The sequence below is a fragment of the Salmo salar genome, chromosome ssa10 (genome assembly GCF_905237065.1).
Source record: "Salmo salar chromosome ssa10, Ssal_v3.1, whole genome shotgun sequence".
In the NCBI taxonomy this organism is placed as follows: Eukaryota; Metazoa; Chordata; class Actinopteri; order Salmoniformes; family Salmonidae; genus Salmo; species Salmo salar.
In genome coordinates, this window is record NC_059451.1 from 70,408,820 (window position 1) to 70,436,479 (window position 27,660).

General features: G+C 42.2%; 1 protein-coding gene across 1 annotated transcript; it reads right to left on the reverse strand.

The window, feature by feature from the left end:
* On the reverse strand, positions 1 to 27,420 carry crabp1a (cellular retinoic acid binding protein 1a). The gene is made up of 4 exons (NM_001279119.1): positions 27,118 to 27,420; positions 23,690 to 23,868; positions 2,986 to 3,099; positions 1 to 370 (listed from the first exon to the last, which is right to left on the reverse strand). Exons 1-4 carry the CDS (start codon positions 27,185 to 27,187, stop codon positions 320 to 322), a joined length of 414 nt encoding a protein of 137 aa, NP_001266048.1. The 5' UTR covers positions 27,188 to 27,420; the 3' UTR covers positions 1 to 319.
* Between the last annotated feature and the right edge of the window lie 240 nt (positions 27,421 to 27,660).

Sequence of the window (27,660 nt, forward strand, 5' to 3'; positions counted from 1 at the left end):
TTTTTTTATCCCATTTTTATTCCTGTTTGCAATATTGACAAACTCAACAAAGAAGGTAGTGGTTGTAGATATGGATCAAACACTGAGAATTGCAGTTATAGCAGAACTGTAACACACATTACCACATCACAAATGACCATATTACGCAAATGTTGTTTTATGTAGACTATGCAGCAGATGCTGCTGGATTACGTAGGATATACTATATATTGATTTTTCAGCATGGTAGGGAAATGGGGGGTTAAGGAGTGTTGTAACATATCTGACTGGTTTTATTTTCTGTATTTTCTGTCTTGTCCAGGTTGGCCTTGGAGAAGCTTCATTCTCGTAAGTAAATCCGTGTGCACACCACGTCGTCAGCCCCGAACATCTAGGGAAAACAAACAAACACAGATTCCCATACTCTCAATTCAAGCTCACATTATACCGTTAAGAGAATAAGTCAGCAAAGGTTAAACTATAGCATAATTGAGCATTGGTTTTATTTCCACTACATTAAACACCTATTTGGATGGCAGATGAGTGCCCACGGTAATAAAACAAAGTAAATATCTTCCATGTCCTCAAAATGCTAACATTGAGGGTTCCTTGTGACCAGCTTTATTCTGTCCCATTTTTTTATTTTGAAGCGAAGTGGGAAAGCTGTGCTAATTGTGAAACATTGCCTTAAACGCTGATTTTAATCATAATCAATTAAATGGAGCGTGCATTTTTTATGGAAATGCGCCCCAGTTACAGCGAGAACTGCCAAAGACAATCAAACTATCACTTTGAATTTCAGCTTCTGAGTCTGTGTGCTTCCTTAAAATGAATGGTTGAGCCTCGAATCGAGGCCAGACTGTTTGTTTTGGCTTTTTCGTGAAATTCCTGCATATATTTTAGTCTCACCGTCTGACCCATCATTCAAAAGACACCGTCTGGGTGTAAGTTTGATGATGGAGAACAACTCTTTTCCTCATGTCGAACTTAGATTCCAGGGTGAATTTATTTACAGTATATCAGTATCATCTTGGTGTGATTTAATACTCACAAGTATCAACTTCTGCACATTGGGGTTTAATTTGCTGCACTAGTGGTGGCTGCTCTGTTGCTTGACTAAGAGGCTAAGCTTTTAAAAGCATTTAAGAATTTGAAATGTTGGACTTCCTTGAACCCATCAAAACATTCTAAATCCCTAGAACTTGAAAGTTCAAAGCTACCCACACAAGAAAAGCCTGGTTCATTTGGGATTCAAATCATCAGAGATGTCGGGATTGTGGAGAGTGATATAGCATACTGTATGAAACGACAGAACATCCCTCCTGTAGTTACAAGAGAAGACCCCTGTCCTCTATCAAGCCATTATGGGGTTGCGTCATATCATGTGCATAGTCTATGGGGACCAGTGGAGGCTGCTGAGGGTAGGACGGTTCATAATAATGCCTAGAATGGAATGTCATCAAACACATGGAAACCACGTGTTTGATGTATTTGATACCATTCTGCTCCAGCCATTACCACAAGTCCGTCCGCCCCCAATTAAGGTGCCACCAACCTCCTGTGATGGGGACTGAAGTAAGAAGAGCAGTGCCTGTGTCACCAGCAGCCATCCGAATAGTTCCGCTGCTGTCATTCTTCAACTATATCAATGGGATCCATTAGTGGTGCAAGGCACCCCCACCATCTGGAGGTCAGACGTCCAATGTCACTGGAGCCCGGCTCTGTGCACCCAACACGCGGCTGCACTCTGGTTTTTATCACTAACCCACTTGAAGAAAATCCATACATACACTACTTCCTGATCATCAGTTTTATGAGCAATGCTCATACACCAGTATAGTGACTCATTGACAAGGAAGAGCAAACATAGTAGCGTTTCTGAGCACCCATTTTCCACTTTGTTTGCAGTTAACTGTATTCTATTGGCTCATAATGGTGCATTGGACTAATCCTGAACTCTTCCCATTCTATATTACTTTTGGGGCTATAGACTAAACCATGACTCAAACCCATATTCACTGGCTTTATGCAACAGGAGTATAATGGTATTGGCAATACTCTGTTATATAAACCCTCTTGTTATCCTGTAATCCTTTCACATCTCTCTGAAAGATGACGTAAAGCTCCTCACTTCAGAAGATGTCCTCTTATAATCTAATTTCCTTTATGTGGCATTGGGAAATGGATGCATCTCCAGGGTGGCTGCTTATGGGATTCTATTAACAAAGTATTTCATAGGGCACAGTAGGGGTTTTTATATCCCTTCTTTAATGTGCAGTAAATGTACATGCTGCTTTTAGACCTTCCCCCTCATGCTATATCACTAGTTATGAGGTCTGTGACTGAGGAGTTGGGCTGGACTGCAGAAAATTAGGTTTAGGAACATATTCATAGCATCTTATAGATGCAGTGATGGTGTATTATGAAACTGAGTAACACTTTATTTGGATAGTCCATCTGTAGATTCTCTACAAACTGAGTAATATTCCAATGAACTATCTACTATCTACTAACCCTGGCTCTAACCCTAACCTAAACCCTTATCCTAATCCTAAACTTAATGCTTACCCTAACCCTAACCTTAACCCTGGCTCTAAATTAAACTGTAACCTTAGCAAGCAGTTGCTTATCAACGGATAGTTTGTTGATTATAAATCCAGACTATCCAAATAAAGTGTGACCTGAAATGGTATAGTAAAGAAATAGCACACAACATAGTTGAATAATGCTGTATGCATCTAGAAGGTGCTATGACCTTTCTAAGGCAATATAACAGTTCATAACAATTTCAAGGAAATTCATTTATATTCTATGCACATTGATCCATGTCAAAATGGGAGTTTGTTTAATCACTCAAGTAGTCTCTTGACAGACTGTGAGCAGGTGATTTGGTTCTGGGTGTCGAGGTTACCGACCAAGTTCAGGTTTTTGGCTAGCGATACTACTATTACTACTACTACTATTAGTAGTATTGACTACTACTATGACTACTATTGTAGTCCTCACCAGTATCAGCTCGTCTCCTCGCAGTTCTCTTGTCCAGTATGTCTTGGGCCCATCTCCATCCACCAGCGTCTGCTTGCACACCATCTTGTTCTCCGTCTCCCAGATTGCAAGACTCTGTGAGGCCATAGGAAGATATAGGGGGACTAGTCAGTAGACTACAGTACATTCATTGTTTTATAATATAAAACATAATTGGCAGATGCCTCCGCAACACACCTGATAACTTTTCCTTTTACACACAGCAATATTTTCCACATAGGGTTCCCTCGAGTAAATGCTTAAAATTGGAACAAAAACAGTAGAGCACTATAAGGTGTAGGGCTACAATGTATTGTCATTATTGGTGTTCGTAGGAAGCAGACAGTATGGATCGGCGATACAGAGCTTTTGTTTTATACTTTTTTTAAAAATACTTACACGTTTAATATTTTTAAGACACTTGTACATTTTATACCAGTTGAAACTTTTGTTTTAAGTGTTTATTGCAGGACCATGGTGTTAGTGCTGTTCTTTTTGGCTGGATTTTGCTGTCTCATGGCGCTAACGTTAGCAGGCAAGCCCTGGCTAGCTCTGACTAGCTAGGCTACTTGGCTGGCAGCAACAAAGCTTGTCTCACGTCGCAGTTGGCTCTAGAAGCCGGGACTGCTGTTTCTGACCCGAGTATAAGCATGTTGGACTGCTCTGATTTGGAGTCAGATCCAGAGATGGACAGTGAAGCCATAAAATGTGAGACCTGTGATATGTTCATCATAGTGAAAGAGTAAGGATTTACTGACCTATACACTTGTGAAAAGTGTAAACAACTCGTTGCCTCAACAGACCAGATCATTGAGCTACTAGAGGAGAACAGGGTTCTAAAAGAACGTCTCGCTCTCGCTAAGGAAACTTCAAGACTGCATGCTGTTTTTGATGCAACAATTCTAAATGACAGAGGTGATAATCCTGGTTGCTGTACGAGATTGGGCTCCTCTGCAGTAGCTACTGAGGATACTACCTTGGACCACTTTCCCATATTAAAACATCCCACTGACGAGAACCAGAGAACTACTGCGTCTTGCTCTACACCATTGGAGTTAAAGTGGAATCCAACATATCCTCCCTCTGTCCTCTCGTCCAGAGCTGCGGCTCTCTAACCGTTTTACAGCTTTCAGCCCCCTGACTTCACCGGAGCCTTCCGACGAAGTCCTCCGCCACTCCCCCTGTCCTTCTCACTCCATCTCAGTACCCAGTGCAAGATCCTCTGAATCTGGTCCTGGGTTACTGAGCCAGCCATCTCATGGAGCAGCCTCCGGACCACGTCCCACATGCTCGCAGCGACCCTCTCCTCATCCTCAAGGGGTGGTTGTTATGGGGGAGCTCCATAGTTAGGGATGTGGTGGACGCGGAAGCAAGGACCCACTGCTTCCCTGAAGCCTGTGTTTGTGACAGACTGTATATGTATGTCTCACCTTTGATATTTGGCTTATCTCCACAGAACAAAAATATAAACGCAACATGCAACAATTTCAAAGATGTTACAGTTCATATATGGAAATCAGTCAATTTAAATTAATTCATTAGGCCCTAATCTATGGCATGACTGGGAGTATAGGAATGCATGTGTTGGTTACAGATACCTTTTTTAATAAATGGTAGGGTCGTGGATCAGGAAACCAGTCAGTATCTGGTGTGACCACCATTTGCCTCATGCAGCGTGACACATCTCCTTCGCATAGAGTTGTTGATTGTGGCCTGTGGAATGTTGTCCCACTCCTCTTCAATGGCTATGGGAAGTTGCTGGATATTGGCGGGAACTGGAATACACTGTCGTACATGTCGATCCAGAGCATCCCAAACATGCTCAATGGGTGACATGTCTGGTGAGTATGCAGGCCATGGAAGAACTTGGCCATCAGTTTAGAGGAATTGTGTACAGATTCTTGCAACATGGGGACGTGCACTATCATGCTGAAACATGAGGTGATAGTGGCAGATGAAAGCCACGAGAATGGGCCTCAGTGTCACATGCGTCGTAGTGAACAGACCAAGGCACAGCGTTTATAGTGCTCATTCTTCCTTTTAATGAAAACACTTCAATAACAAAATTACAAACGACCAACAGTTCCGTCAGCTAACAACAACTAAACGGAAAACAACCACCCACAAAACCCAAAGGAAAACAGGCTGCCTAAGTATGGCTTCCAATCAGAGACAACGAAAGACACCTGCCTCTGATTGGAAACCATACTCGGCCACACATGGAAAATGAAACATAGAAACAGAAAACTAGAACACATTCCCCTAGAAACAAACCAACCCCAAAACACACAAAACAACCCCCCTGCCACGCCCTGACCATACTACTATGGCAAAATGACCCTTTTCACTGGTCAGGATGTGACACTCAGAATTTGGTCACCGTATTTCTGTGCATTCAAATTGCCATCAATAAAATGCAATTGTGTTTGTTGTCCATAGCTTATGCCTGCCCATACCATAACCCCACCGCCACCATGGTGTTCGCAATGTTGACATCATCAAACCGCTCGCCCACACAACGCCATACATGCTGTCTGTCTGCCATCTGCCCGGTACAGTTGAAACCAGGATTTGTCCGTGAAGAGTACACTTCTCCAGCGTGCCAGTGGCAATCGAAGGTGAGCATTTGCCCACTGGAGTCGGTTAGGACGCCGAACTGCAGTCAGGTCAATATCCTGGTGAGGACGACGAGCACACAGATGAGCTTCCCTGAGACGGTTTCTGACAGTTTGTGCAGAAATTCTTTGGTTGTGCAAACCCACAGATTCATCAGCTGTCTGGGTGGCTGGTCTCAGGCTGGTCTCAGATCCCACAGGTGAAGAAGCCGGATGTGGAGAACCTGGGCTGGTGTGGTTACACGTGGTGTGCAGTTGTGAGGCCAGTTGGACATACTGTTAAATTGGCTTATGGCTTATGGTAGAGAAATCAACAATAAATTCCCTGGCAACAGCTCTGGTGGACATTCCTACACTCGGCAGGCCAATTGTACGCTCCCTTAAAACTTGAGACATCTGTGGCATTGTCTCATGAAACATGGGACCAACACTTAACATGTTGCGTTTTATATTTCTGTTCAGTGTATATACATACACACACTGAGTGTAAAAAACATTAGGAACACCTTCCTAATATTAAGTTGCACCCCCTTTTGGCATCAGAACAGCCTCAATTCGTCGGGGCATGGACTCTACAAGCTATCGAAAGTGTTCCACAGGGATGCTGGCCCATGTTGACTCCAATGCTTCCCACAGTTGTGTCAAGTTGGCGGGATGTCCTTTGGGTGGTGGACCATTCTTTATACACACGAGAAACTGTTGAGTGTGAAAACCCAGCAGCGTTGCAGTTCTTGTCACACTCAAACCGGTGCGCCTGGCACCTACTACCATACCCCAATCTATGTCTCAAGGCTTCTTCTTTAACCGGTCTCGTCCCCTTCATCTACACTGATTGAAGTGGATTTAACAAGGGACATCTAAAGGGGATCATAGCTTTCACCTGGTCAGTCTATGCCATGGAAAGAGCAGGTGTTCTTAATGTTTTGTACACTCAGTGGATTCGGAAAGCATTCAGACCCCTTCACTTTTTCCATTTTGTTACGTTACAGCCTTTTTCTAAAATGGATGAAATGTTTTTTTTCCTCATCAATCTGATGTTCGATCGGGTTCCTAATGACAAAGCGGAAACTGTTTTTTAGAAAGTTTTGCTAGAAAGTTATTTAAAAACAATAACGTAAATATTACATTTACATAAGTATTCAGACCCTTTACTCACTACTTTGTTGAAGCACCCTTGGTAGCGATTTACAGCCTCGAGTATTCTTGGGTATGACGCTAAAGGCTTGGCACACCTGTATTTGGGGATTTTCTACCATTCTTCTCTGTCAGGTTGTATGGGGAGTGTTGCTGCACAGCTATTTTCAGGTCTCTCCAGAGATGTTCAATCGGGTTCAAGTCCGGGCTCTGGCTGTGCCACTCAAGGACATTGAGACTTGTCCAGAAGCCACTCCTGCTTTGTCTTGGCTGTGTGCTAAGGGTCGTTGTCCTGTTGGAAGGTGAACCTTCACCCCAGTCTGAGGTCCTGAGCGCTCTGGAGCAGGTTTTCATCAAGGATCTCTCTGTATTTTGCTCCGTTCATCTTTCCCTAGATCCTGACTAGTCTCCCAGTCCCTGACCCTGAAAAACATCCCCACAGCATGATACTGCCACCACCATGCTTCACAGTAGGGATGGTGCCAGGTTTCCTCCAGATGTGATTATTGGATGTGATGTGATGCTCAGGCCAAAGAGTTCAATCTTGGTTTTATCAGACCAGAGAATCTTGTTTCTCATGGTCTGAGAGTCTTTAGGTGCCTTCAGGCAAACTTCAAGTGTGCTGTCATGTGCCTCTTACTGATGAGTGGCTATATCCTGCCTGGCTGGACAGGGCCAACCAGGCAGGATATAACCCCACTTACTTTGCCAAAGCAAAGCCTCCACACCACCAAAAGGAGATCAACAGACCACTAACTTACTACACTGAGACAAGGCTGAGTATAGCCAATGAATATCTCCCCACCGCACAAGCCCGAAGGGGCACAAAACCGGACAGGAAGATCACGTCAGTGACTCAGCCTACTTGTATAGCAAAACAATCTTGGCATAACGTGATACACCCCTCCTAGGGACGGCATGGGTGAGCGTGAGCACGCCAATGACTCAGCTCCTGTAATAGGGTCAGAGGCAGAGAATCCCAGTGGAGAGGGGAGCCGGCCAGGCAGAGACGACGTCTATGCTGCAATAGTGTATGTACGGGGGGGCTAGGGTCAGTCTGTCCTATCTAGTTAAATTCTCCTGTCAGGTGTCCTGTGTGATCTTAGTTATTCTCTCCCTCTTCTCTCTCTCCTCTCCCAGAGGACCTGAGCCCTATAACCATGCTTCAGGAATAGCTGGCCTGACAACTCCAGTCCACCTGGTCGTGCTTCTGTTCTGCCTGTAGCTATGGAACCCTGACCTGTTCACCGGACGAGCTACCTTGTCCCAGACCTGCTGTTTAGACTCCCTCCTCCTCCCTCTCCCTCTCTCTTTCTCGTACCTGCTGTCTCGACCTCTGTATGCTCGATTATGAAATTCTGATCATCTATGAACATTTGAATATCTTGAAGAACGATCTGGCCTTAATGGCCATGTACTCTTATAATCTCCACCTGGCACAGCTAGAAGAGGACTGGCAACCCCCCCAGAGCCTGATTCCTCTCTAGGTTTCTTCCTAGGTTCCTGCCTTTTTAGGGAGTTTTTCCTAGCCACTGTGCTTCTACATCTGCATTACTTGCTCTTTGGCGTTTTAGGCTGGGTTTCTGTATAAGCATTTTGTGACAACTGCTAATGTAAAAAGGCCTTTGTAAATACATTTGATAGATTGATTATGTTTGAATGTTGTAAATTTTATACATTTTGTTTATGCAGGGCTCCCTTTCAAAAGAGGGCCTTGGTCTCAATGGGATCCATTAGTCATTATGTACATTGGACACAAGCAACTTCAATCGGTTTGATGCAACACCCCTATCCTCTCCTTGAACCCCCCCTAATCTTGCCCTGGGGTGCAAAAGGAACAACCCATTAAATTATATTTATTTAAGTCCCTTTTAAATGAAATACAAACTTCAGGACATGTCTCCAATCCTTATTTAAGTCTCATCTATGAAGGCCTTTTTTATAGGCAGAAAAAACACATTCTATAAGCCTCTTAGCACCAAAAAGGTCAAGGTTTTTCTCAGTTAGTTTGATTTAATAATGGTTTTAATACACATTTTCCCTTGGGTAATTGATTCAAATATTAAAGGATTATCAATTCATAAAAGCCAGGAACCAAAGCCTAAGGTCTTGGCTGACTATTGATGCAAATGAGCCAGATCTGTGGTTCTTGGCTAAGAGTTTCTTGTGAAGTTTGTTTTGATAATGTTACCTTTGACCACCACCTCTATTTTCGCAGCAATCTCAGAGCCGACTGAGAGATCTGAATAATATAGCACTGTCCATCTCTACCACCCCAGACTCAAGATTCAAACCTGCGTCCCCAACAACGTAACTCACTTAAGCATAACATGCAAACTTCTGTAGCCAGATGCTAGCCTGTCACTCCGGGAACTGACCAGAAGATGAAGTCACTACGCAATGCTAATTTAATAATCCACATTCCACAATACGGTCATAGAATATTTTCCAAATGATCAAAAAGGAGCTTAATACTACAGTAACTCCAAAATGTGTACAATATTTGGCCACAACACATTTTGTCACAACTGAGTAAAACATTTTCCCAAATGATCAAACTACAACTACTGCAACTCTTTTTCAATCAATTATGACGATTTACGAAGTAATCTATTCCTTCTAATTGCTGGTGAATATACCTATTTTTCAATGTAATTAAAAGGACATCTTTTGAACAAAGCTCGATAGTGTGTACATAGCCGTTCTCCATGCTGTTTGATGTTGTCCACAGTAGACTATGCTGCAGTTCCTAGTCTGTGAGACCCAAATGTTAATCACCATATCAAAGGTTGGGGGAAGCGATCAGTGCCTGCCGGGCCCGTAGACAGACAAGCTACAGCTTGAACAGTGGAGCTCCGCTGTGCACTGCGCTTTTTTTCAAGCTCTCTCCTCCTTTCTAATAAACGCAGAGTCGAATTTGCTACGGCCCCATTTTCCACTATCATCCGTCTCTGGCACCGACTCGGATGGATTTGCTCTCTCTCTTTCCCTCTCCCTCTCTCCCTCCCTCTCTCTTTCTTCTGGTCTCTTTCTCCCCATCCCTCCTCCGGGCATTTGGTTTACCCCGTCATGCCTCTTCTGTATCATTTAAGAAGCTAGTTGACTGGAACATCTGCTGGCTTTGGCTTTGGATAAGAGCCGTTCTGTTACCATGGCCTCTCGGCAGACAAAGAGGGAGTCTAATTTTTAAGTGGGGAAAATCCTATTTCCTGCTCTGAATAATCATCTATGTTTTGGGGTGAATTGGGATTTCTTGTGCTTTACTTAGCGGCATCCTAAATGAAAGCCCTTACTTCCCGTGAACTCCACCCCACCCAAGATATTCTTGTAGACTATTACAGTTTTTCATTTGCTTGCAAGGTATAGATGCAGGGTGCATCTTCATAAAACGTTACATTTAGTGATTTTATGACAATGCACAGTCCTGAAAGCTATCTATTATTCATTGGTACGTCACTGGTTTTTAGTTTATCACATTGATCCAGTGAGTTGTCAACATGACACAGTGTTAGAGCAAAATTCAGCCAAAAGCATTCTTTCATGAGACTTTCCACGGCTAGCTGTGGAGCTGTGGTCTCCCTGTGCCTCGCTGCAGGCGTGTTCCAAGCACTTGGCTGACTGTGGATGACACATTGTCTGTCAAAGGACAGCAGGGAGCGTGGCTGTCAACGCAACAGCCTAATAAGCTCCAATAGCCAAGACCCAGGAAGCCATCTCACTTAACTCTAAACTGAAGGCATGTTGCCTCACTGAACTAACTCACTTCGGATCTCCTTATACAGTGCCTTCAGAAAGTATTCACACCCCTTGACTTTTTCCATATTTTATTGTTTTACAGACTGAATTTAAAATAGATTGAATATATATATTTTGTCACTGGCCTACACACAATACCCCAAAATGTCAAAGTAGAAATATATATAGACAGTGGGCTCCAAAATTACTGTCACAATACTTTAAAAAATATAAACAATATACTCAAAACTCAAAATACCAACATGTGAGAAATACTGTACTTTATTAATGTTTCAATGGAACCAACCAAAATCATACAATTATTTAATACAAAATATATTTCACCAAAATCAAGGTTTCATAATTATTGGCACTCCTCATCAACCACCTCTGGCAAGGATAACAGCATGGAGTCTTTTCCTGTAATATTTGACAAGGTTAAGGAACATATTTGGAGGGATATTGGACCATTCCCCTATGCAGATCCTTTCAAGATCCTTCACATTCTTGGGTTTGCTCTTATCAACTGCGATGATGATCAACTGAGATGGCCATGGCAGAACATTGATTTTGTTCACAGAATAATTTCTGTGTGGATCTTGAGGTATGTTTTTGGTCATTCTCTTGTTGGAAAGTCCACCCACGGCCATGTCCCAGCCTTCTGGCAGAAGCAACCAGATTGTCAGCCAAAATTGTCTGATAGTTGGTGGAATTCATTATGCCGTGAATCTTAACCAGTGCCCCTGGACCTCTGGAATTAAAACAGCCCCAAAACATCACTGACCCACCACCATATTTCACTGTGGGTATGAGGTGCCTCTCCTTGTATGCATCTCTGTTTCGACGCCAAACATGCCGATGCTGTATCTGACCAAAACGTTACATTTTGGCCTCATCTGACCAGAACAACTTCTTCCAGTCATAATTTAAATGATGTTTGGCAAACTCCAAGCGCTTGCGTCTGTGTCTTGGGGTCCGAAAGGGCTTTCTTCTGGCAACCATTCCAAAGAGCCTGTGGTTGTGGAGGTGGCATCTGATGGTGCTTTTTGAAACCTGGTGACCCCAAGACAACACCAAGGCCTGCAATTCTTTCACAGTGATTCTTGAGGATTTTGTCGCTTCTCTCACAATCTTCTTCCCTATCCTGAAGGGCAAAATGCATTTGTGTCCTCTACCCATGTGGTTTTCAACTGTTCCATATGTTTTGAATGTTTTAATAATTTCCCTGACAGTGCTCAGTGGTATATTCAGTCGTTTGTGGATCTTCTTGTAGCCGTTACCAGATTTATGAAGTTCTACGACCATCTGTCTCTTTTGAACTGCCAGTTATTTTTGTTTTCTTCATGGTGTTGGATGACAAAGGGATAGTGCATGCGTGTTACCTCATTTTTATACCCTAGTGAAACAGGAAGTGATGTAATGGCTCAATATAGTTCCTTAAGACTTACATAAACTTAAATAAATGGAATTTAATTATTGGTTTAAATTTGGTAGATGTTATTTACAATAAACTTTAAGGCCTTGATTTAGAGGACATTGATTTATAATTAAATCAGTAAATGATTTTGGTGGGTTCCATTGAAACATTAATAAAGAACAGTATTTCTCACATGTTGGTATTTTGAGTTTCTCTATAGTTATATTGTTTATTTTTTAAAGTATTCTTTGTCCATTGCCAGTCAGGGGTGCCAGTAATTTTGGAGGCTACTGTATATATACAGTACCGGTCAAAAGTTTTGGAACACCTACTCATTCAAGAGTTTTTCTTTATTTTTACTATTTTTTACATAGTAGAAAATAGTTTCTCAAACTAGACACTCTAATATACTTGTCCCCTTGCTCAGTTGTGCATCGTGGCTTCTCACTCCTCTTTCTATTCTGGTTAGAGACCGTTTGTGCTGTTCTGTGAAGGGAGTAGTACACAGCGCTGTATGAGATCTTCAGTTTATTGGCAATTTCTCGCATGAAATAGCCTTAATTTCTCAGAACAAGAATAGACTGACGAGTTTCAGAAGAAAGTGCTTTTTTTATGGCCATTTTGAGCATGTAATCATACCCACAAATGCTGATGCTCCAGATACTCAACTAGTCTAAAGGAGGACAGTTTTATTGCTTCTTTAATTAGGACAACAGTTTTCAGCTGTGCTAAAATAATTGCAAAAGGGTTTTCTAATGATCAATTAGCCTTTTAAAATGATAAACGTGGATTAGCTAACACAACGTGCCATTGGAACACAGGAGTGATGGTTGCTGATAATGGGCCTCTGTACGCCTATGTAGATATTCCATAAAAAATCTGCCGTTTCCAGCTACAATAGTCAATTACAACATTAACAATGTCTATACTGTATTTCTGATCAATTTGATGTTATTTCAATGGACAAAAAAAAAGATTTTCTTTCAAAAACGAGGACATTTCTAAGTGACCCCAAACTTTTGAACAGTAGTGTGTATATATAATATATTTTTTTTTTTGTACAAATTAAATCAAAATGAAAAGCTGAAATGTCTTGTGTTAATAAGTATTCAACCCCTTTGTTATGGCATGCCTAAATCAGTTCAGGAGTAAAAACTTGCATAACATCTTACATAAAAAGTTACATGGACTCACTCGGTGTACAATAATAGTGTTTAACATGATTTTTTTAATGACAACCAAATCTCTGTACCCATACAGTGAATTTCAATCACAGATTCAACCACAAAGACTAGAGGTTTTCCAATGCCTTGCAAAGAAGGTCACCTATTTGTAGATGGGTAAAAAATATGAAAAGCAAACATTGAATATCAATGTGAGCATGGTGAAGTTATTAATTACACTTTGGATGGTGTATCATATGTTATACGTGTGCACCAAGTACTTGATGTTTCTGTAGTGAATTTAACAATTTTTTAGGTCCTACTTGCATATTTAAGATCTGAAAGATACAGGCATAATTTCTAACTCAGTTGCCGGAGAGGAAGGAAACCGCTTCACCCTGAGGCCAATGGAGACTTTAAAACAGTTACAGAGTTTAATGGCTGTGATGAGAGAGAACTGAGGATGGATCAACAACATTGTAGTTACCCCACAATACTAACCTAATTGACAGAGTGAAAAAAAGGAAGCTTGTACAGAAAAACAATATTCCAAAACATGCATCATGTTTGCAACAAGGCACTAAAGTAATACTGCAAAAAAAAAGGTGGCAAAGCAATAAACTTTTTGGCCTGAATACAAAGTGTTATGTTTGGGGCAAAGCCAGTAAAACATATTACTGAGTATCACTCGCCATATTTTCAAGAATAGTGGGTGCTGCATTATGTTATGGGTATACTTGTAATCGTTAAGGACTGGGGAGTTTTTCAGGATAAAAAAGAAACGGAATGGAGCTAAGCACACCCAAATCCTAGAGGAAAACCTGATTCAGTCTGCTTTCCACCAGACGCTGGGAGATTGATTCACCTTTCAGCAGGACAATAACTTAAAACACAAGGCCAAATCTACACTGGAGTTGCTTACCAAGAAGACAGTGATTGTTCCTGAGTGGCTGAGATACAGTTTAGACTTAAATACACCTGAAAAGCTATGGTAAGACCTGAAAATGGTTGTCTAGCAATGATCAACCAATTTGATAGAGCTTGAAAAATGTGTTTAATAATAATGGGCAAATGTTGCTCAATCCAGGTGTGGAAAGCTCTTAGATACTTACTCAGAAAGACTCACAGCTGTAATCGCTGCCAAAGGTGCTTCTACAAAGTATTGACTTAGGGGTCTGAATACATATGTAAATGAGATATTTCTGCATTTCATTTTAAACAAATTTGTTTTCACTTTGTCATTATGGAGTATTGTGTGTAGATGGGTGAAAAAAAAATTGTAATCCATTTTGAATTCATGCTGTAGCACAACAAAATGTAGAACTAGTCAAGAGTTATGAATACTTTCTGAAGGGACTGTATGTCAATAAGAATGACCTTTTTGTCGTCTTGATGGACTGTGTTCTCAAACGACGGGAAGGAACTACGACTGCAGTCTTTGCACGGCATCTTAATCGATCTCCCTGAACCCCCTGCACGTAGTGTACCCTGTGGCAGGTGAGTAATTCTAAAAGTCTGTCTCTATAGCAACCAGCCAGGCCAAAAGACTTGATTTGTCAAAGTCGTCTGTTTGTCGTGAAGTGCAGCGTTCTCCTCTTGGTGTCGGTCTTCAGGAGAGACCATAATGGTTGCACCAAGGTTCGGTATAAAAAATAAGCGTGGTCGCTGACAAGCAGAGTGAGTTATACGTGGTATGTACATATACACAGCTGTAGCTTCTTCCTTTTCACGTTTCTACAGCATCAATGGCCACTTTGACGTTGAAGAGCTTTGCGTTGGTGAAATTGCTCGTCAGTCAGCCAGGTTTCTCTCAGTCTCATTATCACTTTTTTGGGGGGGGTCACTGTGACTCCTGACTAAAACTTTGATCCAGCCCCTTCCCTGTGGGGTGACTCTCTCAGCGCTGAATGTTCCTTATCACTTTCTCCCTGCCGGCAGAAATGAGATGCCCCTGTAAGTGAGAAGGGCTCTCCTGATCCCCTCCAATCCCCCGATTAGAGAGCGCTTTTAACCTTGTGCCAGTGTGAAACAGCCCTCGCCTGTTTGCCTTAGTGTAATCCCTTTAAACCCCCCAACCTGGGCCAGGCCCATGGCTCGGGACCCTGCCACAAGCCCAGCCAGTACGGTGTCTAATTGGGGACTGTGCCTACTATGAAGCTAAGTGGAAGCTGACCAAGGAAATATACCTGGGAAATACTTGTATCGAGGACGGGAGCAGAGCCTTTTTTAAAAGTGATCCTCAAACCTCACGAATAGCCAGAAAATACTTTAAATCAAAAGGAGTGGAGGGATCGATCATATGCTACCTGACAGACACGAGCCATTCCCATAGACTCTACACATAAATACCCAGACATAACCGATGGGGATCTGGAGGTACAAGATGGCCTAGAGATGGCAGCCAAAGAGATGTATGGGTCTGTCCACCATGCCTGAGGGCACAGACTGTAGGGGCCTTTCTGTCTCTTACGATCCAACACTGAACTGTAAAATATCCTGCACAGGCTACAGAACTCGGCAGGTAGCCTAGTGGTTAGAGCGTTGGACTAGTAACCAAAAGGTTGCAAGATCAAATCTTAGAGCTGACAAGGTAACAATCTGTCATTCTGCCCCTGAGCAAGGCAGTTAACCAACTGTTCGTAGGCCGTCATTGAAAATAAGAATTTATTCTTAACTGAATTGCCTAGTTAAAAAAAGGTCAAATAAAATAAATAAAAACCCAGTGCCATAATCTGATGCTTAAACCAATGAGTTACAGATTCCTGGTTCAGTCAGTCTAGAAATTGAATAAGATGCATTCGTATCATGACGATACAATGTTGACTATTTGGGTTGGCATTTCTATTTTGTCTTTTTCACAAAAGTAAGATTTATTTTCCCCAGTAAGATTATTTTTCCCCTTACAGTTATGAGCAGCGATTTTATTGACATAAAAGCTCTCTGCGCACTGATGCATGTTTTCCTCTTTCCACTTGCAATTATCTTGCCACCAGAATACCATTTGTCTAGACATTTTGGGGGGATTTTCTGGGGGATTCGACTGTTATTCTTTTCTTTTTTTACTTTAAGAGGAATATGTTAGTGTCCTAGAGATGTATGCTTTGGCGACTGTTACCAGCTCTTTGTAAAATCATCCATGGCCTGTTCTGAAACTGGTGACGTAAGCGGTCTTAGTTCGAACATACCAAAATCTATGATTCAAGATCAATGTTGCTATAACATGTGATTGCTGGAAAGTACTTCTACCTAACTTAATCACATGTAAAATTACTAATTCAAGAATTGAAGATCCATGTTCTTAACATGCCCCTAAATGCAAGAGCTTAACTGATGTGTCTTGGTTCAAACAATAGCAGATGGCTTATTATTGCTCTGGGTTTTTCGGCATTTATATTTATTAAATGTTCATATTAAAATAAACATTTATTTCAATCAGAATTTATCATGGCAGTGTTATTCAATAGGACAATTAATGTGATTAAAATTAAGTAGAAAAGTCTGTTTTGTGTACTTGAGGGTGAGCTTATTAGGATGCGTTTACACATGCAGTCCAATTCAGATCTGGGTCGTTCCACGAATAGAGTATATTTTGGGTAGTGTAACTTGGTCAAAAACAACTTCATTTCACCTCATTTTAACATTCTGTCATAAAGAGCACATGTTCAACATCATAAAAAGCATGTTTTCCCATTTCAAAGGGTAAACGAAATGTCTATAGTAAGTGTCAAAATGCCATTAAAGTTACAGGATTGAGGGAGGGGCATGCTTCACAAATGTATTTTCATTGTTAGGCTAGAAATGTTTATCTATCTATAGGTAACAGGTTTGACGTGTTATGTAACATGGTTGACGTGTTGTGCTCAGTTTCCCAGCACAAAACACCAGCAAATGGCCAAAAAGAGTAGGACCAGCTCACCTGCTTTTACACTATGATTTGAGTATTATATGTTCAATGTTTCTTTTGCAAAAATAATTTCAAAAGGAATAGTTTAACCATATTAAAACGAGAGTTCAGTTCACATACCAGGCTTTACCGTAAAATGAGGGATCACATGAATGAATAACATGAAATACATTATAATCTTCAGAAATTGCGTAACTAGGCCTTTATAATGATGGTGAAAACTTGAGGAAATGTTGGGGTTAAGGGTTAAAATCTTCCTAGAAGTCATAATGAGGAACATGTAAAAATGCAGATTTTTGGCACTTTAGCAATTTAAGTGTTTATTCATATAAAAAATTGGATTTATTGAATTGTCTATGTGGTCTATATTAAAGGGCACTTTATTTAATATAACAGGCTTTTTTTAAATACAATATTGGTGCACAATTTCTACTTAAAATATCAAGGGGACGCAAAATTATAAATTGCAGATTATTTCCATATCTGATACCAATCTGATATTTTCCCTAATGTGTAAACAGCAAAAAAAACACATGGAATCTGATCTTTTTTTATATATACCACATCCACACAGTGCATTCAGAAAGTATTCAGACCCCTTTTTTTTCACATTTTGTTACGTTACAGCCTTATTCTAAAATGGATTCAATAGTTTTTTTCCCCCATCATCAATCTACACACAATACCCCATAATGACAAAGCAAAAACAGGTTTTCGATTTATTTGCAAATGTATAAAAAAAAAAAAACTGATATCTCATTTACATACAGTAAGTATTCAGACCTTTTACTCAGTACTGTGTTGAAGCACCTTTGGCAGCGATTACAGCCTCGAGTCTTCTTGGGTATGACGCTACAAGCTTGGCACACCTGTATTTGGGGAGTTTCTCCCATTCTTCTCTGCAGATCTTCTCAAGCTCTGTCAGGTTGGATGGGGAGCGTCGCTGCACATCTATTTTCAGGTCTTTCCAGAGTTGTTAGATGGGGTTCAAGTCCGGGCTTTGGCTGTGCCACTCAAGGACATTCATAGACTTGTCTTGGCTGTGTGCTTAGGATGATTGTCCTGTTGGAAGGTGAACCTTTGCCCCAGTCTGAGGTCCTGAGCGCTCTGGAGCAGGTTTTCATCAAGGATCTTTCTATACTTTGCTCTGTTCATCTTTCCCTCAATCCTGACTGGTCTCCCTGTCCCTGCCATTGAAAACCATCCCCACAGCATGATGTTGCCACAACCATGCTTCACCGTAGGGAAGGTGCCAGGTTTCCTTCAGACGTGATGCTTGGCATTCAGGCCAAAGAGTTCAATCTTGGATTCATCAGATCAGATCTTGTTTCTCATGGTCAAAGTCCTTTAAGTGCCCTTTGGCAAACTCTAAGCGGGCTGTCATGTGCCTTTTACTGAGGAGTGGCTTCCATCTGGCCACTCTACCATAAAGGCCGATTGGTGGAGTGCTGCAGATGGTTGTCCTTCTGGAAGGTTCTCCCATCTCCACAGAAGAACACTGGAGCTCTGTCAGAGTGACCATAAGGTTCTTGGTCACCTCCATGACCAAGGCCAATCTCCCCCGATTGCTCAGTTTGGCCGGTCAGCCAGCTCTAGGAAGAGTCTTGGTGGTTCCAAACTTCTTCCATTTAAGAATGATAGAGGCCACTCTGTTCTTGGGGACCTTCCCCAGATCTGTGCCTCGACACAATCCTCTCAGAGCTATTCCTTTTACCTCATGGCTTGGTTTTTGCTCTGACATGCACTGTCAACTGTAGGACCTTATATAGACAGGTGTGTGCCTTTCCAAATCATGATCAATTAATGGAATTTACCACAGGTGAACTCCAATCAAGTTGTAGAAACATCTCAAGGATGATCAATGGAAACAGGATGCACCTGACGTCAATTTCGAGTCTCATAGCAAAGGTTCTGAATACTTATGTAAATAAGTTATTTCGTAAATAAGTTATTTATGGGTTTTTTGCAAACATTTATAAAAACCTGTTTTCACTTTCTCATTATGGGGTATTTTGTGTAGATTGATGAGGGAAAACATTTATTTAATGAATTTTAGAATAAGGCTGTAATGTAACAAATCGTGGAAAAGGGGAAGGGGTCTGAATACTTTCCGAAAGCACCGTATGTGGATCTCAATCCTGATACAATTTTGATGTTTGCTCTGATGTGGCTTTTATGTACGTGACCTGGCATTACCATGACAACCACCCCAAAATGTTAAGTAACAATGCCAGGAAATGAGCATTGCATCTGTGTGCAACTTCAGAGGCTACAGTGTGCAAATCTGATATGGGTAAAACTGAGTGTGGACAGTGGATAAAAAAATTCAGAATTGGGTTCTTAGGGTGGGTGGTGGCTTTTTACCATTTATTTGGATTCCTCATGTCTTACTCATTATTAGAAAAAACTTTTGTGGACCTCCCGAGTGGCACAGTGGTCTAAGGCACTGCATCGCAGTGCTTGAGACGTCACTACAGTCCGGGTTGGATCCCAGGCTGCCGGCTGTGATCGTAAGACCCATGATGCGGTGCACAATTGGCCCAGCGTCGTCGGGGTTAGGGGAGGGTTTGGCAGCCCGGGGTTTCCTTGTCCCATCGTGCTCTAGTGCTCCTTGTGGCAGGCCGGGTGCCTGCAAGTTGACTTCGGTCGCCAGCTGTACAGTGTTTCCTCTGACACGTTGGTGCGAGTAGTGTGTCAAGAAGCAGTGCTTGGCAGGGTCGTGTTTCGGAGGACACATGGCTCTCGCCTTCACCTCTCCCAAGTCTGTACGGCTGTTGCTGCGATGGGACAAAACTGTAACCACCAGTTAGATATCATGAAATTGGGGAGAAAAAGGGGTGAAGAAATATTAGATGAAACCTATCAATTTAAATGTCCAATTTAGGTGCAATCAATTAGCTTAATTTCTCAGAGATCAAATTATATAAATAAAAAAAGGCTGCAGGAATGCTAAACTTATTTGTTTATAACTGCAAAAATGATTTCAGAACTATCTGAGATGGTGAATGTCATGGCTTGCTGAAATGACATGCAACGACCCTGGTGGAAAAGCAGCCTATAGCTGGGGACTGGTGTAGTACCTTGTATTTGATGAAGATGGCAGAGTCACAGTTTATCTGCGCTGACGTGGCATCGTGACCTGCTCATTCCAAACAACGGCTTGAGAGTTCCCCGAAGGGCCAAAGCTTGGAGAGAGGCCCCATCTATCTCATCTATGTCAGCCCTCTAATCCACTTTCTCAGACGTCAGCATGATACTAATAAGTCAGCCATGTTAATGTATACATTTTTCATGGAAACGCTACTCAAAAGGAAAATAATAAAAGCCTTGTCACACACACACACACACACACACACACACACACACACACACACACACACACACACACACACACACACACACACACACACACACACACACACACACACACTTTCAACCAGTCTTATTTATTATCCCCCTTCTCCTCACCCACACACACTTTTCCCAGTCTCTGTAGCTCTGCCACCCTACCCAATGCTCAACCCCCATATTTTGCCAACCCAAATCCTTCCCATCACTGAAAGCCAAATTTCCCCATTTCCAAATGTACAGTAACTCCCTCTCCCCCCTACCTACCCACCACACTAATTTGGTAATCCCCAACACAATCACCACTCCTCTCCCAAGTCTGTTGATTGTGCTTTGCGCTTCTGGCACCAAACTTGGAGTTGGGTGACCTGTGTTTGTTTTTGAGATTGAGCGGTGAGCCAATGAGTGCATTCTGATTAAACCCTATGGGTGGTGGTAACCCATACACATACACTGAGTATACCAAACGTTAGCAACACCTTCCTAATATTGAGTTGCACCCTTTTTTCCTTCAGAACAGCCTCAATTCGTTGCGGCATGGATGCTGGCCCATGTTGACTCCAATGCTTCCCAAAGTTGTGTCAAATTGTCTGGATGACCTTTGGGTGATGGACCATTCTTTATACTGTGAGAGCAAAATTGAAAGATTGTTATATTACTGTACCAGGGGGAGATGGCTCTAGTATGGAGTTGGGGGGGGCAGACCCTGGTCTCTACACAATGAGGACAGTATTTACTGCAGATACCGTTTGCTGTGAATTATTAGTAACCTTGTGACCCATTCCATACATCTGTTGTTTGTCATGAACATCCAGGAGGATGGACTTTTCTATAAAATGCTGTGGCTCAAATCCACTCCTTGAGATCTCAGTGATCACCTCCAGGGGTGGTTACTGACCAGCTCCATTACTGCAGTAATTAAATAATAAAGTTGACTTGTTTTGAAGAAATTTAAAGGTCTCTCCTTTTGATTACAATATTTCCACAACAATACACACGGGAAACTGTGTGAAAAACATAGCAGCGTTGCAGTTCTTGACACAAACCGGTGTGCCTGGCACCTACTAACTACCATACCCTATTCAAAGGCACTTAAATATTTTGTCTTGCCCATTCACCCTCTGAATGGCACAAATACACAATCCATGTCTCAATTGTCTCAAGGCTTAAAAATCCTTCTTTAACCTGTCTCCTCCCCTTCATCTACAGTCGTGGCCAAAAGTTTTGAGAATGACACAAATATTAATTTTCACAAAGTCTGCTGCCTCAGTTTGTATGATGGCAATTTGCATATACTTCAGAATGTTAATTTCAAAGTCCCTCTTTGCCATGCAAATGAACTGAATCCCCCAAAAACATTTCCACTGCATTTCAGCCCTGCCACAAAAGGACCAGCTGACATCATGTCAGTGATTCTCTCGTTAACACTGGTGTGAGTGTTGACGAGGACAAGGCTGGAGATCACTCTGTCATGCTGATTGAGTTCGTATAACAGACTGGAAGCTTCAAAAGGAGGGTGGTCCTTGGAATCATTGTTCTTCCTCTGTCAACCATGGTTACCTGCAAGGAAACACGTTCCGTCATCATTGCTTTGCACAAAAAGGGCTTCACAGGCAAGGATATTGCTGCCAGTAAGATAGCACCTAAATCAACCATTTATCGGATCATCAAGAACTTCAAGGAGAGCGGTTCAATTGTTGTGAAAAAGGCTTCAGGGTGCCCAAGAAAGTCCAGCAAGCGCCAGGACCGTCTCCTAAAGTTGATTCGGCTGCGGGATCGGGGCACCACCAGTACAGAGCTTGCTCAGGAATGGCAGCAGGCAGGTGTGAGTGCATCTGCACGCACAGTGAGGCGAAGACTTTTGGAGGATGGCCTGGTGTCAAGAAGGGCAGCAAAGAAGCCACTTCTCTCCAGGAAAAACATCAGGGACAGACTGATATTCTGCAAAAGGTACTGCTGAGGACTGGGGTAAAGTCATTTTCTCTGATGAATCCCCTTTCCGATTGTTTGGGGCATCCAGAAAAAAGCCTGTCCGGAGAAGACAAGGTGACCGCTACCATCAGTCCTGTGTCATGCCAACAGTAAAGCATCCTGAGACCATTCACGTGTGGGGTTGCTTCTCAGCCAAGGGAGTGGGCTCACACACAATTTTGCCTAAGAACACAGCCATGAATAAAGAATGGTACCAACACATTTTTTTACATTTACATTTTAGTCATTTAGCAGACGCTCTTATCCAGAGCGACTTATAGTAATGAATACATTTAATGCATTTTTTTTGTACTGGCCCCCCGTGGGAATCGAACCCACAACCCTGGCGTTGCACACACCATGCTCTACCAACTGAGCCACAGAGAGCAACTTCTCCCAACCATCCAGGAACAGTTTGGTGACGAACAATGCCTTTTCCAGCATGATGGAGCACCTTGCCATAAGGCAAAGTGATAACTAAGTGGCTCGGGGAACAAAACATCGATATTTTGGGTCCATAGCCAGGAAACTCCCCAGACCTTAATCCCATTGAGAACTTGTGGTCAATCCTCAAGAGGCGGGTGGACAAACAAAAACCCACAAATTCTGACAAACTCCAAGCATTGATTATGCAAGAATGGGCTGCCATCAGTCAGGATGTGGCCCAGAAGTTAATTGACAGCATGCCAGGGCGGATTACAGAGGTCTTGAAAAAGAACCTCTAACCTCAACTTCATGTAATTGTCAATAAAAGCCTTTGACACTTATGAAATGCTTGTAATTGTACTTCAGTATTACATAGTAACATCTGACAAAAATATCTAAAGACACTGAAGCAGAAAACTTTGTGAAAATTAATATTTGTGTCATTCGCAAAACTTTTGGCCACGACTGTACACTGCTTGAAGTGGATTTAACAAGTGACATCAATAAAGGATCATAGCTTTCACCTGGATCCACCTGGTCTGTCTATGTCATGGTAAGAGCAGGTGTTCTGTATACTTTTGTATAACTGTATTCGGAAATAAATGTTTTAATATATAGGAAATCTGCAGGCAAGATTCCAGTGAACAGTGTTTCAATCCCACAATTAGCTAAATGCATTAGATTGCCGGAATCTGGCACTGTGATTACAGTTCTCTGCCAGTATTTTCATATTTAGTGTATTAGATGTAGTCAAGGAAGCCGTTGGGCCGAACGAGAAGGTGAATAACAGTGTTTATCTAACAAGTAGAAAAATAAATATGGGCATATTATGTGTAATTTACCAAAATCTGTTGAATACTTCTTTATGATTGACTTCATGTCATATAGTTGTTTTTAAATCAGTGTGCATTACACTTATTAAGAGGCAACATGTACCTGTACTGCACAATGGAGGATACCCTTTCCACATTACCTTGCATTTCCTGCCGTCCACTGTCTCCTCGTCGAACTCCTGGCCGATGTGGAAGTTGATCTCGGTGGTGCGGACGGTGGTGGATGTCTTGATGTAGAACTGCTCCCCGTCCTGACGGATCTCTACGTGAGGCTTGGAGGCAGCCGCCCCAGCCACCTTCCTCAGCATGGCATTCACGCCTGGATGGGCACAGCAGAGACCAGGGAGGGAGAAGGGAATGGAATGGAAGGATAGGAGGAGGGAGTTAGGCCTGATTGAGACAGACAGACACCCCCCACCGCCTAGATCCGTCTGGACCAGATTTACCCCAAAACAGTCCTCGACCTGACCCCTCTCTCACCACCCCACCCTGCCCTACCTCTCTCTCTCTTTATGGACTTTCTCTTCTCTTGGCTACTTAATCATGTATATTTTCTTACTTTTAAAAACATGATAGGCCAACTGAATGAGGAATAGCTTTTCTTCAACAGACACCAAGTAAAAATGGTAAACCATAATAGTAGAGCATTGTTCTTCTGGTAAGTGCTCTGTGGTAACAAATCTGAAAACTTGAGGAAAAATCGGAGGAATTGTTGGGGCTCCGGCCTGCGCAAGAGATTAAGTATTTTGCCTGATTGCCCTGAGGGGAAAAAAACAACATTGTGTCACAGGGCCAGATCTGAATTGGGTTTCGGAGAATCTGGTGGCTGTCAGTGTAAAGCAGTGACTAAGACGCATGGCAAAGTCCTGGCATGAGGGGAGTGCTTTGGCATGCCCTGTGCCACTCTGCAAGTCTGTCTGGCCACCCCTACGTCCTTCCAACGGTCTGAATCAGCCCTACCAGGTCTTACTGGTCTCTCTCTACACTGTCTATATAATCTTGCAGGCAAAATGGCCACAGATACAGACTGACGGTTGGATTGTGGGCTATTCAAGGAGGAGGACTCACTCCCAGACATTCACCCTATGGCTTCCCTCAAACATGCATTGATCGCCAAGGGCTTTAGATACTTCCCACTGTGCAGAAACTGGTTGAATCATTTTCTTCATCATTTCAACAACAAAAATTCAATGTGATGACATTAAATCAACGTGGAAAACTGATTGGATTTGAAAAAAGTAATCAATGTAAGGGAATTTCGTATTTTTAAAAAACAAATTTTAACCTAAATCCAATGACAGTGGCATTTAAAAAAAAATGTTTTACATTGAATTCACATCTTTGCCCAGTGGGTTTCAGCACTTAGCAACTGGTGTAACAGTAGTCTTAACCTTAACCAACTATAGAATGCAACAAGCAAGACCACGTAACGAGCCGTGGACCAGGGTATTGCGTATGTACGCTGACATCACGTCATAGCAGTAAGCTGCACACAGCACTGCATGTTCCATGCTGCCATGGTCAAGAAACCGGCATCATGGTCCACCGTGCACCCCCCTCCCTCCGAGTTAACAGATGATTAGGGATGTTGATAGAAACAGGCAGAGCAGCGTCGGAATCCACATTAGGCTGATGCACGGCTCTCAGTTAACCAGGCACTTATGCAAGAGGAAACTAATGATCTGCAGAGGCAGTTGTGGTTAACCTCTACGGGTTTGGTGTCCCCCCCTGCCGGATGGTTGAGCTAACGTGCGCTAATGTGATTAGCATGACGTTGTAAGTAACAAGAACATTTCCCAGGACATAGACATGTCTTATATGGACAGAAAGGTTAAATTCTTGTTAATCTAACTGTACTGTCCAATTTACAGGAGAAAAGTGAAATTTACAGTGAAAAAATACCATTCTATTGTTTTAGGAGAGTGCACAGCAACAAAAAACTTTTATCACGGCAACTGGTTTGATGCATTCATCTCTGAAGGTAGATAATGTACTTACATTCAGTAATCTTGCTCTAATTTGTCATCCTGAGGGTCACAGAGATAAAATGTAGCATAGTTTTGTTCGATGAAATCCATTTTTATGTAGGAACTGGGTTCTACAGTTTTAACCCCTGCTGTGTCTGCCCCCCCCCCATCTAGATGTGTGAAGGTTAGTGTCTTTTCTGTAGGGAAGTTAATTATCCATCTATGACATTCCTGGGAGTGTGTAAACTTCAATTTTTTATTACCATATCATTTTTGTATGTTCTCTATAGTTATGTACTTGAAAATTGATCAATTTACCAATTCGGCACATTTGGGCAGACTTGATACAACATTTTGAACAGTAATGCAATGTTTCATTGGATCAGTCTAAAATGTTGCACATACACTGCTGCCATCTAGTGGCCAAAATATACATTGCACCTAGACTCCTAAGTGACTCCTTATCTTTTACCAGATCTAATGAGTTATACTCTCCTACATTAATTTCACATTTCCACAAACTTCAAAGTGTTTCCTTTCAAATGGTATTAAGAATATGCATATCCTTGCTTCAGGTCCTGAGCTACAGGCAGTTAGATTTGGGCATGTCATTTTAGGTGAAAATTGAAAAAAGGGTCCGATCCTTAAGAGACTGTGGGCACAACTGAACGAAACGCAGAACAGACGGAATGCATGCAATCTCTCTGAACCATACAATCATAACCACGACGAATGGTCCCCATTGGATCATAGCTGAACTGTGCTGTGTTGGGTTGGCAGACATCTCACAAGGAAAATGTTATCAAAGCTCGGAGTGGTTCACAGGATCTGTTTGGTGGAGGCTAAGCAAGGTCAGTAAACTGCAGCTTGCATATTTAACAAACTTAGTTAAGCTGAGGGACTCATACAGGTCCAGAACAAGAGGGGCAATTTTCTTTCAATTCAGGTAATTGATTTACAATTCATGAATGGAAAAGGATTGGGCAGTTTTCAAGTTATAGATTGAAACAAACAGCCGCATAGGGAATATTCTCACCCAAAACCAAAGTATGACCAGTGTGGTCTCATTGCTTGAGCAGCGTGGTACTTACAGTCCAGACACAGAAAGACCCAGCCACACAAATGAATGACCCAGATAAACTGGTCCAATTCTAAACCATCACAATGATCAGCAAGGAAAAAAAGCAAGTGAGAGAAAAAAAACCCACAAAAGGCAGTAGAGGAGAGAATTCCATGAAGACCTCCACTGACACTGCTAACGCATGCCCTACTTAAACGTTAGTACATGAGTAATGTTGTTCCCATGCACATGCAGCCGGACCACAGCTATAACAATACCATGTCTATATCATTGACATCTCCTGTAGCTGAAGGCTTTCCCGTTACAGCTTGCTTGTATGCTCTCCCTCCCTCCTCATTTAGATGAGATAGGACAATAGCATATTGTTGGAAGTGAAGCAATGCCCAAGGAAAATACAAATATTTTTTTAAATGCACATGATGGATAAAGCTCACGCAGGGATGCACTGTGCAGACTATTGAAAAAAGAAAGGGAGAAACAAAGAGAGGGATGAGAGAGAAAACGTCAAGAAGGGGCTTACCAAGGGCTTTGAGAAGTTCGTCAAAATTCTCACTGCTCTTCATTTTCCAGGTACCGGCAAAGTTGGGCATTTCTGCTGGGGCTGACAGTAAGGCTGTGCCTACAAAGAACCTGCTCCACGCTCTGTGCTTCCTGTACCCTCTCTCTTACTCTCCTCCTTTCCTCTGCTGTGCACTCTCTTCTCTACTCACAACCTCTGCCTCTCTCAATCTTTCTGTATCTCCCTTTCTGTAGCAGCTTCAACTTCCTCTTTGCCACGAGACAAAGCAAGTGTCTCTATTCTTCATACACACCTTTTTCTTACTGTCTGCCTTTTACTCCCTCTATCTCAATTGTAGTCTCACTCCGACTGTCTCTCTCTCTCTAGTGTCAGTTTTGACCTTGTCTCTGTCAGTAGTTATAGCAAGTGTCTTTAATCTGAATAACTATAGGTCCCTCCCCCATTATTAACGCAAGACATTTCACACAATCTGTTCTGAGACTAGACAGAACACACCAAATGTGTCATTCCCTAACCCAGACTGGGATTCAGAACCGAGATGAT